Source organism: Oncorhynchus masou, chromosome 9, assembly GCF_036934945.1.
Source record: "Oncorhynchus masou masou isolate Uvic2021 chromosome 9, UVic_Omas_1.1, whole genome shotgun sequence".
NCBI classification, from domain to species: domain Eukaryota; kingdom Metazoa; phylum Chordata; class Actinopteri; order Salmoniformes; family Salmonidae; genus Oncorhynchus; species Oncorhynchus masou.
In genome coordinates, this window is record NC_088220.1 from 39,870,492 (window position 1) to 39,887,303 (window position 16,812).

General features: G+C 42.0%; 1 protein-coding gene across 1 annotated transcript in view; it reads left to right on the forward strand.

Moving 5' to 3' along the window:
• The window catches only part of LOC135545982 (ecto-NOX disulfide-thiol exchanger 2-like), a 289,160-nt gene that overhangs the window by 134,641 nt on the left and 137,707 nt on the right, over positions 1 to 16,812 (forward strand). The window contains exon 3 of the mRNA XM_064974014.1: positions 245 to 376. Within this exon, the coding sequence (XP_064830086.1) occupies positions 245 to 376 (132 nt within the window). The remainder of the gene's footprint in view (positions 1 to 244; positions 377 to 16,812) is intronic.

The following is a 16,812-nucleotide window of genomic DNA, read 5'->3' on the forward strand; positions in this document are numbered from 1 at the left end:
ATTTAAAGGGCGTGTCACTGTACTGACACTGTCTCTCGCCACTCTGAGAGCACAAAGATGAAGTATACCTCTCTGCTATTGCCAGACATGAGTAAAGACTCTATTTCATTTCCTTTGTAACGCCTCACAGGTTTATGGAAGATATTAAATAGGAAATGTGAGGAAATCGAACAAAGCAGACAAAATGATTTGAGACCATATCTGATTGTACCATATTCTGACTGACTCTCGCTCTCTTTTGCAGAAGGGATTCATAACATGTCCATGGACTCCAGCCCAATGACAATGCCTATGTCAGACCCCAACGCCTGGGCCACAGCTATGAATAACCTGGGCATGGCTCCCATGAGCATGACAGGACAACCGCTTATGTCAGGTACAGCTACTGTATTATAACCATAATCCAGTTATTATCCTAACCATACGTCTACTGTAGTTATAACCCTAACCATACCTCTACTGTAGTTATAACCCTAACCATACCTCTACTGTAGTTATAACCATAACCATACCTCTACTATAGTTATAATCCTAACCATAACCATACCTCTACTGTAGTTATAACCCTAACCATACCTCTACTGTAGTTATAACCCTACCTCTACTGTAGCTATAACCATAACCATACCTCTACTGTAGTTATAACCATAACCATACCTCTACTATAGTTATAATCCTAACCATAACCATACCTCTACTGTAGTTATAACCCTAACCATACCTCTACTGTAGTTATAACCCTACCTCTACTGTAGCTATAACCATAACCATACCTCTACTGTAGTTATAACCCTAACCATACCTCTACTGTAGTTATAACCATACCTCTACTGTAGCTATAACCATAACCATACCTCTACTGTAGTTATAACCCTAACCATACCTCTACTGTAGTTATAACCCTACCTCTACTGTTGTTATAATCATAACCATACCTCTACTGTAGTTATAATATTAACCATACCTCTACTGTAGTTATAACCCTAACCATACCTCTACTATAGTTATAACCATAACAATACCTTGTCACGCCCTGGTCTATATTTATTATGTTATCTTCATGTATTGGGTCAGGCCAGGGTGTGACATGGGTTTATTTGTAGTGTGTTTCGTCTTGGGGTTGTGTGGGGTGTATAGATTAGTCTATGGCTGCCTGAGGCGGTTCTCAATCAGAGTCAGGTGATTATCGTTGTCTCTGATTGGGAACCATATTTAGGTAGCCTGGGTTTCACTGTGTGTTTGTGGGTGATTGTTCCTGTCTCTATGTTTGTTGCACCAGTCAGGGCTGTTTTGGTTTTCGACGTTTGTTGTTTTGTATTGTTCGAGTTTTCCTCATCATTAAAGATGTATCTAACGAACCACGCTGCATTTTGGTCCGATCCTTGTTCCACCTCATCGTCAGAGGAGGAGTTGGACAAAACCCGTTACAGAATCACCCACCACAAACGGACCAAGCGGCGTGTCAACAGGCAGGAGCCACAGGAGCAGCGATCACAGGACTTCTGGACTTGGGAGGAGATATTGGACGGAAAAGGACCCTGGGCACAGCCTGGAGAATATCGCCGTCCCAAGGAAGAACTGGAGGCGGCTAAAGCGGAGAGGCGCTGGTATGAAGAGGCAGCGCGGCGACGCGGTTGGAAGCCCGAGAGTCAGCCCCAAAAATGTCTTGGGGGTGGCTAACAGGGAGTATGGCTACGCCAGGTAGGAGACCTGCGCAAACTCCCTGTGCTTACCGGGGGGCTAGATAGACCGGGCAGGCACCGTGTTATGCTGTGGTGCGCACGGTGTCTCCAGTGCGGGTGCATAGCCCGGTGCGTTCTATTCCAGCTCCGCGTATCGGCCGGGCTAGATTGAGCGTCGAGCCAAATGCCATGAAGCCGGCTCTACGCATCTGGTCCCCAGTACGTCTCCTTGGGCCAGCTTACATGGCACCAGCCTTACGCTCGGTATCCCCGTTTCGCCTGCATAACCCAGTGCGGGCTATTCCACCATGCCACACTGGCTGAGCGACCGGGAGTATTCAACCAGGTAAGGTTTGGCAGGCTCTGTGCTCAAGGGCACCAGTGCGCCTGCACGGTCCGGTCTACCCAGTACCACCTCCACACCCCAGCCCTCCGGTGGCAGCTCCCCGCAACAGGCTTCCTGTGCGTGTCCTCAGCCCAGTACCACCAGTGCCAGCACCACGCATCAGGCCTACAGTGCGCCTCGCCTCTCCAGCGCTGCCGGAGCCTTCCTCCTCTCCTGTGCTGCTGGAGCCTCCCGCCTGTTTAGCGCTGCCAGAGCCTTCCGCCTCTACAGCGTTGCTGGAGTCTCCTGCCCATTTAGCGCAGCCAGAGCTGCCAGTCTACATGGAGCAGCCAGAGCTGTCAGTCTGCTTGGAGCAGCCAGAGCTGCCAGTCTGCATGGAGCTGCCAGTCTGCATGGAGCTGCCAGTCTGCATGGAGCTGCCATTCTGCATGGAGATGCCAGTCTGCATGGAGCTGCCAGTCTGCAAGGAGCTGCCAGTCTGCAAGGATCTGCCAGAGCTGTTAGTCTGCATGGAGCAGTCAGAGCTGTTAGTCTGCAAGAAGCCGCCATAGCTGTCAATCTGCATGGAGCAGCCAGAGCCGCCAGTCAGCATGGAGCAGCCAGAGCTGCCAGTAAGCGTGGAGCAGCCAGAGCCGTCAGTCTGCCAGGATCCGCCAGTCAGCCAGACTCTTCCAGATCTGCCAGTCAGCCAGACTCTTCCAGATCTGCCAGTCAGCCAGACTCTTCCAGATCTGCCAGTCAGCCAGACTCTTAAAGATCTGCCAGTCAGCCAGACTCTTCCAGATCTGCCAGTCAGCCAGACTCTTCCAGATCTGCCAGTCAGCCAGACTCTTCCAGATCTGCCAGTCAGCCAGACTCTTCCAGATCTGCTAGTCAGCCAGACTCTTCCAGATCTGCTAGTCAACCAGACTCTTCCAGATCTGCTAGTCAACCAGACTCTTCCAGATCCGCCAGTCAGCCAGGATCTGCCAGAACTGCCAGCCAGCCAGGATCTGCCGGATTCAACTACCTGGCTGGGCTTCCTCTCAGTGCTGGGCTTCCTCTCAGTGCTGGGCTTCCTCTCAGTGCTGGGCTTCCTCTGTTCAGAGCTGCCCCTCTGTCCCGAGCTGCCCCTCTGTCCCGAGCTGCCCCTCTGTCCCGAGCTGCCCCTCGGTCCCGAGCTGCCCCTCGGTCCCGAGCTGCCCCTCTGTCCCGAGCTGCCCCTCAGTCCAGTGGGGTTCTGGGTGGTCCGATCCTTGTTCCACCTCATCGTCAGAGGAGGAGTTGGAAGAAACCCGTTACATACCTCTGCTGTAGTTATAATCCTAACTATACGTCTACTGTAGTTATAACCCTAACCATACCTCTACTATAGTTATAATCCTAACCATAACCATACCTCTACTGTAGTTATAACCCTACCTCTACTGTTGTTATAACCATAACCATACCTCTACTGTAGTTATAATCCTAACCATTCCTCTACTGTTGTTATAACCATAAACATACCTCTACTATAGTTATAATACTAACCATTCCTCTACTGTAGTTATAACCCTAACCATAACCATACCTCTAATGTAGTTATAACCCAAACCATACCACTACTGTAGTTATAATACTAACCATACTTCTACTGTAGTTTGTCACGCCTTGATCTTAGTATTTTGTGTTTTAGTTAATTAGTTGGTCAGAACAGGGTGTGACATGGGTTTATGTTATTATGTTGTCGTATTGGGGTTTTTGTAGGCATTGGGATTGTGGTTGATTAGGGGTGTGTTTATTTTAGGTTTGGCTGCCTGAGGCGGTTCTCAATCAGAGTCAGGTGATTCTTGTTGTCTCTGATAGTGAACCGTATTTAGGTAGCCTGGGTTTCACTGTGTATTTCGTGGGTGATTGTTGCTGTCTCTGTGTAGTTTCACCAGATAGGCTGTAATTAGGTTTCACGTTCCGTTTTGTTGTTTTGTATTTTGTATCAGTTATTTCATGTACTGCGATTCATTCATTAAAAACATGAGTAACCACCACGCTGCATTTCGGTCCGACTTTCTTGCGACAAACGAAGAACATAGTTATAATACTAACCATTCCTCTACTGTAGTTATAACCCTACCTCTACTATAGTTATAACCATAATCATACCTCTACTGTAGTTATAACCCTACCTCTACTATAGTTATAACCCTAACCATACCTCTACTATAGTTATAATCCTAACCATACCTCTACTGTAGTTATAATACTAACCATTCCTCTACTGTAGTTATAACCCTAACCATAACCATACCTCTACTGTAGTTATAACCTAAACAATACCTCTACTGTAGTTATAATACTAACCATACCTCTACTGTAGTTATAATACTAACCATTCCTCTACTGTAGTTATAACCCTACCTCTACTGTAGTTATAACCATAACCATACCTCTACTGTAGTTATAACCCTAACCATACCTCTACTGCAGTTATAAAACTAACCATACCTCTACTGTAGTTATAATACTAACCATTCCTCTACTGTAGTTATAATACTAACCATACCTCTACTGTAGTTATAATACTAACCATTCCTCTACTGTAGTTATAATACTAACCATACCTCTACTGTAGTTATAATACTAACCATACCTCTACTGTAGTTATAATACTAACCATTCCTCTACTGTAGTTATAACCATAAACATACCTCTACTGTAGTTATAAACATAACCATACCTCTACTGTAGTTATAACCCTACCTCTACTGTAGTTATAACCCTAACCATAACTCTACTGTAGTTATAATACTAACCATACCTCTACTGTAGTTATAACCCTAACCATTCCTCTACCCTAGTTATAATCCTAACCATTCCTCTACTGTAGTTATAACCCTAACCACTCCTCTACTGTAGTTATAATCATAACCACTCCTCTACTGTAGTTATAACCCTACCTCTACTGTAGTTATAACCATAACATTTACATTACATTTACATTTAAGTCATTTAGCAGACGCTCTTATCCAGAGCGACTTACAAATTGGTGAATTCACCTTCTGACATCCAGTGGAACAGCCACTTTACAATAGTGCATCTAAATCATTTAAGGGGGGGGGTGAGAAGGATTACTTTATCCTATCCTAGGTATTCCTTGAAGAGGTGGGGTTTCAGGTGTCTCCGGAAGGTGGTGATTGACTCCGCTGTCCTGGCGTCGTGAGGGAGTTTGTTCCACCATTGGGGGGCCAGAGCAGCGAACAGTTTTGACTGGGCTGAGCGGGAACTGTACTTCCTCAGTGGTAGGGAGGCGAGCAGGCCAGAGGTGGATGAACGCAGTGCCCTTGTTTGGGTGTAGGGCCTGATCAGAGCCTGGAGGTACTGCGGTGCCGTTCCCCTCACAGCTCCGTAGGCAAGCACCATGGTCTTGTAGCGGATGCGAGCTTCAACTGGAAGCCAGTGGAGAGAGCTGTAGTTATAACCCTTAGTGACCCTCACTAAATATGGTTCCAAATCAGAGACAACAATAATCACCTGACTCTGATTGAGAACCGCCTCAGGCAGCCATAGACTACGCTAGACACCCCACAAAACCCAAAGACAAAAACACACCACAATAACCCATGTCACACCCTGGCCTGACCAAATAAATTAAGATAAACATAATATATTTGGACCAGGGCATGACATAACCGTACCTCTACTGAAGTTATAACTCGAACCACTCCTCTACTGTAGCTATAATCCTAACCATTCCTCTACTGTAGTTATAATCCTAACCACTCCTCTACTGTAGTTATAACCCTAACAACTCCTCTACTGTAGTTATAACCCTAACCACTCCTCTACTGTAGTTATAACCCTAACCACACCTCTACTGTAGTTATAATCCTAACCATACCTCTACTGTAGTTATAACCCTAACCATTCCTCTACTGTAGTTATAATACTAACCATACATCTACTGTAGTTATAATACTAACCATTCCTCTACTGTAGTTATAACCCTACCTCTACTGTAGTTATAACCATAACCATACCTCTACTGTAGTTATAACCATAACCATACCACTACTGCAGTTATAATACTAACCATACCTCTACTGTAGTTATAATACTAACCATACATCTACTGTAGTTGTAACCCTAACCATACCTCTACTGTAGTTATAACCCTAACCATACATCTACTGTAGTTATAGTACTAACCACACCTCTACTGTAGTTATAACCATAACCATACCTCTACTGTAGTTATAACCCTAACCATAACTCTACTGTAGTTATAATACTAACCATACCTCTACTGTAGTTATAACCCTAACCATTCCTCTACCCTAGTTATAATCCTAACCATTCCTCTACTGTAGTTATAACCCTAACCACTCCTCTACTGTAGTTATAATCATAACCACTCCTCTACTGTAGTTATAACCCTACCTCTACTGTAGTTATAACCATAACATTTACATTACATTTACATTTAAGTCATTTAGCAGACGCTCTTATCCAGAGCGACTTACAAATTGGTGAATTCACCTCCTGACATCCAGTGGAACAGCCACTTTACAATAGTGCATCTAAATCATTTAAGGGGGGGGTGAGAAGGATTACTTTATCCTATCCTAGGTATTCCTTGAAGAGGTGGGGTTTCAGGTGTCTCCGGAAGGTGGTGATTGACTCCGCTGTCCTGGCGTCGTGAGGGAGTTTGTTCCACCATTGGGGGGCCAGAGCAGCGAACAGTTTTGACTGGGCTGAGCGGGAACTGTACTTCCTCAGTGGTAGGGAGGCGAGCAGGCCAGAGGTGGATGAACGCAGTGCCCTTGTTTGGGTGTAGGGCCTGATCAGAGCCTGGAGGTACTGCGGTGCCGTTCCCCTCACAGCTCCGTAGGCAAGCACCATGGTCTTGTAGCGGATGCGAGCTTCAACTGGAAGCCAGTGGAGAGAGCTGTAGTTATAACCCTTAGTGACCCTCACTAAATATGGTTCCCAATCAGAGACAACAATAATCACCTGACTCTGATTGAGAACCGCCTCAGGCAGCCATAGACTACGCTAGACACCCCACAAAACCCAAAGACAAAAACACACCACAATAACCCATGTCACACCCTGGCCTGACCAAATAAATTAAGATAAACATAATATATTTGGACCAGGGCGTGACATAACCGTACCTCTACTGAAGTTATAACTCGAACCACTCCTCTACTGTAGCTATAATCCTAACCATTCCTCTACTGTAGTTATAATCCTAACCATTCCTCTACTGTAGTTATAACCCTAACAACTCCTCTACTGTAGTTATAACCCTAACCACTCCTCTACTGTAGTTATAACCCTAACCACACCTCTACTGTAGTTATAATCCTAACCATACCTCTACTGTAGTTATAACCCTAACCATTCCTCTACTGTAGTTATAATACTAACCATACATCTACTGTAGTTATAATACTAACCATTCCTCTACTGTAGTTATAACCCTACCTCTACTGTAGTTATAACCATAACCATACCTCTACTGTAGTTATAACCATAACCATACCACTACTGCAGTTATAATACTAACCCTACCTCTACTGTAGTTATAACCATAACCATACCTCTACTGTAGTTATAACCATAACCATACCACTACTGCAGTTATAATCCTAACCATTCCTCTACTGTAGTTATAACCCTAACCACTCCTCTACTGTAGTTATAACCCTAACCATTCCTCTACTGTAGTTATAATCATAACCACTCCTCTACTGAAGTTATAACCCTACCTCTACTGTAGTTATAACCCTACCTCTACTGTAGTTATAACTCTAACCACACCTCTACTGTAGTTATAACCCCAGCCATACCTCTACTGTAGTTATAACTCGAACAACTCATCTACTGTAGTTATAATCCTAACCATTCCTCTACTTTAGTTATAATCCTAACCATTCCTCTTCTGTAGTTATAACCCTAACCACTCCTCTACTGTAGTTGTAACCCTAACCACTCCTCTCCTGTAGTTATAACCCTAACCATTCCTCTTCTGTAGTTATAAACATAACCTTTCCTCTACTGTATCTATAACCATTCCTCTACTGTAGTTATAATCCTAGCCATACCTCTAATGTAGTTATAACCCTAACCATACCTCTACTGTAGTTATAATCCTAACCCTAACCTCTACTGTAGTTATAACCCTAACCATTCCTCTTCTGTAGCTATAATCATAACCATTCCTCTACTGTAGTTATAATCCTTACCATACCTCTACTGTAGTTATAACCCTAACCTCTACTGTAGTTATAACCCTAACCACCCCTCCACTGTATTTATAATCATATCCATTCCTCTACTGTAGTTATAATCCTTACCATACCTCTACTGTAGTTATAACCCTAACCATACCTCTACTGTAGTTATAATCCTAACCCTAACCTCTACTGTAGTTATAACCCTAACCATTCCTCTTCTGTAGTTATAATCATAACCATACCTCTAATGTAGTTATAACCCTAACCATTCCTCGACTGTAGTTATAATCCTAATTTTTCCTCTACTGTAGTTATAACCCTAACCACTCCTCTACTGTAGTTATAACCCTAACCATTCCTCTACTGTAGTTATAATCATAACCACTCCTCTACTGTAGTTATAACACTACCTCTACTGTAGTTATAACCATAACCACTCCTCTACTGTAGTTATAACCCTTCCTCTACTGTAGTTATAACTCTAACCACACCTCTACTGTAGTTATAATCCTAACCACTCCTCTACTGTAATTATAACCCTAACCATTCCTCTACTGTAGTTATAATCATAACCACTCCTCTACTGTAGTTATAACCCTACCTCTACTGTAGTTATAACCATAACCACTCCTCTACTGTAGTTATAACCCTACCTCTACTGTAGTTATAACCCTAACCATAACTCTACTGTAGTTATAATACTAACCATACCTCTACTGTAGTTATAATACTAACCATACCTCTACTGTAGTTATAACCCTAACCATTCCTCTACCCTAGTTATAATCCTAACCATTCCTCTACTGTAGTTATAACCCTAACCACTCCTCTACTGTAGTTATAACCCTAACCATTCCTCTACTGTAGTTATAATCATAACCACTCCTCTACTGTAGTTATAACCCTACCTCTACTGTAGTTATAACCCTAACTCTACTGTAGTTATAACTCTAACCACACCTCTACTGTAGTTATAATCCTAACCACTCCTCTACTGTAGTTATAACCCTAACCATTCCTCTACTGTAGTTATAATCATAACCACTCCTCTACTGTAGTTATAACCCTACCTCTACTGTAGTTATAACCATAACCACTCCTCTACTGTAGTTATAACCCTACCTCTACTGTAGTTATAACTCTAACCACACCTCTACTGTAGTTATAACCCCAGCCATACCTCTACTGTAGTTATAACTAGAACCACTCCTCTACTGTAGTTATAACCCTAACCATTCCTCTACTGTAGTTATAATCCTAACCATTCCTCTTCTTTAGTTATAACCCTAACCACTCCTCTACTGTAGTTGTAACCCTAACCACTCCTCTCCTGTAGTTATAACCCTAACCATTCCTCTTCTGTAGTTATAAACATAACCTTTCCTCTACTGTATCTATAACCATTCCTCTACTGTAGTTATAATCCTAGCCATACCTCTACTGTAGTTATAACCCTAACCATACCTCTACTGTAGTTATAATCCTAACCCTAACCTCTACTGTAGTTATAACCCTAACCTCTACTGTAGTTATAACCCTAACCACCCCTCCACTGTAGTTATAATCATAACCATTCCTCTACTGTAGTTATAATCCTTACCATACCTCTACTGTAGTTATAACCCTAACCATACCTCTACTGTAGTTATAATCCTAACCCTAACCTCTACTGTAGTTATAACCCTAACCATTCCTCTTCTGTAGTTATAATCATAACCATACCTCTAATGTAGTTATAACCCTAACCATTCCTCGACTGTAGTTATAATCCTAACCTTTCCTCTACTGTAGTTATAACCCTAACCACTCCTCTACTGTAGTTATAACCCTAACCATTCCTCTACTGTAGTTATAATCATAACCACTCCTCTACTGTAGTTATAACCCTAACCACTCCTCTGCTGTAGTTATAACCCTAACCATTCCTCTACTGTAGTTATAATCATAACCACTCCTCTACTGTAGTTATAACCCTACCTCTACTGTAGTTATAACCATAACCACTCCTCTACTGTAGTTATAACCCTACCTCTACTGTAGTTATAACTCTAACCACACCTCTACTGTAGTTATAATCCTAACCACTCCTCTACTGTAGTTATAACCCTAACCATTCCTCTACTGTAGTTATAATCATAACCACTCCTCTACTGTAGTTATAACCCTACCTCTACTGTAGTTATAACCATAACCACTCCTCTACTGTAGTTATAACCCTACCTCTACTGTAGTTATAACTCTAACCACACCTCTACTGTAGTTATAATCCTAACCATTCCTCTACTGTAGTTATAATCCTAACCATTCCTCTTCTGTAGTTATAACCCTAACCACTCCTCTACTGTAGTTGTAACCCTAACCACTCCTCTCCTGTAGTTATAACCCTAACCATTCCTCTTCTGTAGTTATAAACATAACCTTTCCTCTACTGTATCTATAACCATTCCTCTACTGTAGTTATAATCCTAGCCATACCTCTACTGTAGTTGTAACCCTAACCACTCCTCTCCTGTAGTTATAACCCTAACCATTCCTCTTCTGTAGTTATAAACATAACCTTTCCTCTACTGTATCTATAACCATTCCTCTACTGTAGTTATAATCCTAGCCATACCTCTACTGTAGTTATAACCCTAACCATACCTCTACTGTAGTTATAATCCTAACCCTAACCTCTACTGTAGTTATAACCCTAACCTCTACTGTAGTTATAACCCTAACCACCCCTCCACTGTAGTTATAATCATAACCATTCCTCTACTGTAGTTATAATCCTTACCATACCTATACTGTAGTTATAACCCTAACCATACCTCTACTGTAGTTATAATCCTAACCCTAACCTCTACTGTAGTTATAACCCTAATCATTCCTCTTCTGTAGTTATAATCATAACCATACCTCTAATGTAGTTATAACCCTAACCATTCCTCGACTGTAGTTATAATCCTAACCTTTCCTCTACTGTAGTTATAACCCTAACCACTCCTCTACTGTAGTTATAACCCTAACCATTCCTCTACTGTAGTTATAATCATAACCACTCCTCTACTGTAGTTATAACCCTACCTCTACTGTAGTTATAACCATAACCATACCTCTACTGTAGTTATAACCCTAACCACCCCTCCACTGTAGTTATAATCATAACCATTCCTCTACTGTAGTTATAATCCTTACCATACCTCTACTGTAGTTATAACCCTAACCATACCTCTACTGTAGTTATAACTCGAACCACTCCTCTACTGTAGTTATAATCCTAACCATACCTCTACTGTTGTTATAACTCGAACCACTCCTCTACTGTAGTTATAACCCTAACCACTCCTCTACTGTAGTTATAATCCTAACCATACCTCTACTGTTGTTATAACTCTAACCTGTAACGGCGTTCTTCTGTTGAAGGAGGAGCAGACCAAAATGCAGCGTGGTGGTTACTCATGTTTATTGATGAAAAATGACTAGACATGAAATAACTGAAACGTACAAAAACAACAGACGGAAAACGTGAAAAAACTATACAGCCTATCTGGTGAATATAAACACAGAGTCAGGAACACTCACCCACGAAACACTCAAAGAATATGGCTGCCTAAATATGGTTCCCAATCAGAGACAAGGATAATCACCTGTCTCTGATTGAGAACCGCCTCAGGCAGCCATAGACTACGCTAGACACCCCACAAAACCCCAAGACAAAAACACACCACAATAACCCATGTCACACCCTGGCCTGACCAAATAAATGAAGATAAACATAATATATTTGGACCAGGGCGTGACATAACCATACCTCTACTGAAGTTATAACTCGAACCACTCCTCTACTGTAGCTATAATCCTAACCATTCCTCTACTGTAGTTATAATCCTAACCATTATTCTACTGTAGTTATAACCCTAACAACTCCTCTAATGTAGTTATAACCCTAACCACTCCTCTACTGTAGTTATAACCCTAACCATACCTCTACTGTAGTTATAATCCTAACCATACCTCTACTGTAGTTATAACCCTAACCATTCCTCTACTGTAGTTATAATCCTAACCCTAACCTCTACTGTAGTTATAACCCTAACCATTCCTCTACTGTAGTTATAATCCTAACCATTCCTCTACTGTAGTTATAACCCTAACCACTCCTCTACTGTAGTTATAACCCTAACCATTCCTCTACTGTAGTTATAATCATAACCACTCCTCTACTGTAGTTATAACCCTACCTCTACTGTAGTTATAACCATAACCATACCTCTACTGTAGTTATAACCCTAACCACTCATCCACTGTAGTTATAATCATAACCATTCCTCTACTGTAGTTATAATCCTAACCATACCTCTACTGTAGTTATAACTCTAACCACACCTCTACTGTAGTTATAATCCTAACCATAACTCTACTGTAGTTATAACTCTAACCACACCTCTACTGTAGTTATAACCCTAACCATACCTCTACTGTAGTTATAACTCGAACCACTCCTCTACTGTAGTTATAACCCTAACCATTCCTCTACTATAGTTATAATCCTAACCATTCCTCTACTGTAGTTATAACCATAACCATACCTCTACTGTAGTTATAATCATAACCATTCCTCTACTGTAGTTATAATCCTAACCATACCTCTACTGTAGTTATAATCCTAACCCTAACCTCTACTGTAGTTATAACCCTAACCATACCTCTACTGTAGTTATAATCCTAACCCTAACCTCTACTGTAGTTATAACCCTAACCATTCCTCTACTGTAGTTATAACCCTAACCATTCCTCTGCTGTAGTTATAATCCTAACCATTCCTCTACTGTAGTTATAACCCTAACCATTCCTCTACTGTAGTTATAATCCTAACCATTCCTCTACTGTAGTTATAACCCTAACCATACCTCTACTGTAGTTATAACTACAGTAGAGGTATGTTTATGTTTATAACTATAGTAGTGGTATGGTTAGGGTTATAACTACAGTAGAGGTATGGTTATGGTTCGGGTTATAACTACAGTAGAGTTATGGTTAGGGTTATAACTACAGTAGAGGTATGGTTAGGGTTATAACTACAGTAGCTTTATGGTTAGGTTTATAACTACAGTAGATGTATGGTTAGAATAATAACTACAGTAGAGGTATGGTTAGGGTTATAACTGCAGTAGAGGTATGGTTAGGGTTATAACTATAGTAGCGGTATGGTTAGGGTTATAAAACTAACATACCATACCTAACCTAATTATAGACTGGTTTCTGTAGTCTGTGAATCCTGCAGCACTCACGTTTGTCTCCGTAGGCCGTTTGTTGTGGCTATTAAAATGGGCATGCAGAGCTGAGTCAGCCAGATAGAGTTATGACTCTATTATCAGTCTGAGGACTTGAGAGCAACACAGATCAGTTCCAGACAGTTGGGAGGAGCTTTGGCAGTATCATCCCTTATTTGCAAAATGCTCATGCAACTCAATTTGTTCCTGTCTGCCATCCACACCACAACTTTATTGATTTATACAAAACTTGTTGAGTTTTGCATAGCATACTAGCTATGATTAAGCCCTAAGCTGTTAACCAAAAGATCCTTCTAATTTACAAAAAGGGCGGAATCATCCTCTGCCTACTGTCATATGTCATCATGTGTCACTCGGACAGGTGAACCATGGAAACATGGCATTAGACTGTAGCGGTCACTGTCGGTCGCCATCTTGGCTCTACCGAAGGCTGTTTGCCTGGTGGCAGAGCCCACAGATACGGTATGTTATCATGTGTTTCTCAGACAGTTGAAATTACAGTGGCAGAGCTAACAGAAATGTCATCATCATGAATCACACTGTCAGTTGAACCATTTATGGGGGGTCATTAAACAGTATCCACAAAGCGACTCATTGTAGAATACTGGTGGTAAGTGCTGAGTATAGAGACTTTTTACTCCTACTCTTATGGGTAAACAATCAAATCTATGCATGAAGCCAGTTTAGTCAAGAATCACATCTCGTCGACAGATATTTAGAACGCATCATGAGCTGTCCTGACCTGTTAATTTAACAGTGGATGTCTTCATAATTGAAAAATGTGGTGAATCAGTGGTTCCTGCGAAAATTGCTTTGGAATTGTGAAAATAATGTTGTAATTCTATTTGGTCAATCCATAGATAATCTCGATCTACGTGGAACCATACATTGTATGCCTTTGACAATGATTTACAAAGCTTATTTCACATGACATGCCTAAATAGTTATAACAAATAGGCTAATAAATAAACTTGTTTTTGTTTTGATTATTTAACTACCTAAATCATGCCATTTCTAGATATACATTTGGAGCACAATATCTCTTTGTTAAAAAATATGCCTAAATTGTGCATGCCTATAAATTGGGCAATTCAAGGCATCTAGGGCTTATGTTTACTTTGATTGCGTTCAATGAAAATTATAGACCTTTCAAATGTTGTATGCAACGACAAGCGATTTAGAGTTGTTAAACGGCAGTGAAGAGTTTGCTTATAAACCAGGGTCCTGCTCATCTGCGTGAACGTGCTTTATGCATGCTGCAAGGGGGTCATGAGGACTGCAGATGTGGCCAGGGCAATAAATTGCAATGTCCGTACTGTGAGACGCCTAAGCCAGCGCTACAGGGAGACAGGATGGACAGCTGATCGTCCTCGCAGTGGCAGACCACATGTAACAACACCTGCACAGGATCGGTACATCCGAACATTACACCTGCGGGACAGGTACAGTATGGCAACAAAAATAGCCTGAGTTACACCAGGAACGCACAATCCCTCCATCAGTGTTCAGACTGTCTGCAATAGGCTGAGAGAGGCTGGACTGAGGGCTTTTAGGCCTGTTGTAAGGCAGGTCCTCACCAGACATCACTGGCAACAACGTCGCCTATGGGCACAAACCCACCGTCGCTGGACCAGACAGGACTGGCAAAAAGTGCTCTTCACTGACGAGTCACAGTTTTGTTTCATCAGGGGTGATGGTCGGAATCGTGTTTATCGTCGAAGGAATTAGAGTTACACCGAGGCCTGTACTCTGGAGCGGGATCGATTTGGAGGTGGAGGGTCCGTCAGGGTTTAGGGCAGTGTGTCCCAGCATCATCGGACTGAGCTTGTTGTCATTGCAGGCAATCTCAACGCTGTGCATTTCAGGGAAGACATCCTCCTCCCTCATGTGATACCCTTCCTGCAGGCTCATCCTGACATGACCCTCCAGCATGACAATGCCACCATCCATACTGCTCGTTCTGTGCGTGATTTCCTGCAAGACAGGAATGTCAGTGTTCTGCCATGACCAGCGAAGAGCCCGGATCTCAATCCAATTGAGCACGTCTGGGACCTGTTGGATTGGAGAGTGAGGGCTAGAGCCATTCCCCCAGAAATGTACGGGAACTTGCCGGTGCCTTGGTGGAAGAGTGGGGTAACATTTCATAGCAAGAACTGGCAAATCTGGTGCAGTCCATGAGGAGGAGATGCACTGCAGTACTTAATGTAGCTGGTAGCCACCCCAGATACTGACTGTTAATTTAGATTTTGATCCCCCCCCCCCCTTTGTTCAGGGACACATTGTCTGTGGAACTTGTTCAGTTTATGTCTCAGTTGTTGAATCTTGTTATGTTCATACAAATATTTATTTGTTAAGTTTGCTGAAAAGAAACGCAGTTGACAGTGAGATGACGAGATGACGAAGTCTAAAAGTAACTTCTCTTTCCATATATGTAAATCAGTCTACATAAACCCTACAAATAAAAACATTGTATACTGCAGGTAGAAAATATCCTGATTAAAATAAATATCCTATAAATCATATTGGCTATACATGGTCTGTCTGCAAGGACCTTGAAACATTGTATCAACTATGGTATTAACTTGGTCCAGCCTGACGCCCGTGCTAGCAAACTTACAACATTGTATAAAATATTCTGGGCCCTCAGTTTCCCATGCCAATGAGCTCTGGACAGACAGACACAGCTGTATTTTGCGTAAGGGATAAGAAGTTATCTGCCTATTTTTATAAAGTTTCCACCGGATCAGAGTATGACAATTTTTTCCCCTTTAATGCTGAGTGGTCATCGAAATGGAGAGACCTGGAAAGATTTTTCATATAGGCTACGTTGAGGAATTATTGTCATTCTCAATGGATGTAAAAACAGACTTTGTTTACTTGCTATTTCAGTCGAAGAAAAAATACGTTCAGAAGCTCCACAGTGATGGTGAGTTAAGGAAATCAGAAATAATAGCTGATCCCCAAATGGGCACACTTATCGACCTACATTTTCATGCAGGCCAGGTAGACTAGTCCTATTTCTATATCAGCTGCGTGTCCTTACTCAAGATTGACAGGAGCGCGCTAAACAAAAGATAATGAATAAATTGACAACTCGTAAATGGAATGAAATAAATCAAAAGTGTAGCTAGCCTCGGTGGTGTGCTCTGCAAACAATGTGTCCACTCCTACAACAGCAACGGTAAGTCTCTAATAATAATATATTGACTGCATTAACAGAAATGACCATAATCAAACAAGCATTGTAGATGAGAAATTATGTCACTTAACGGTACATGTACTACTGGTCATACTGGTGTGCCATCCCC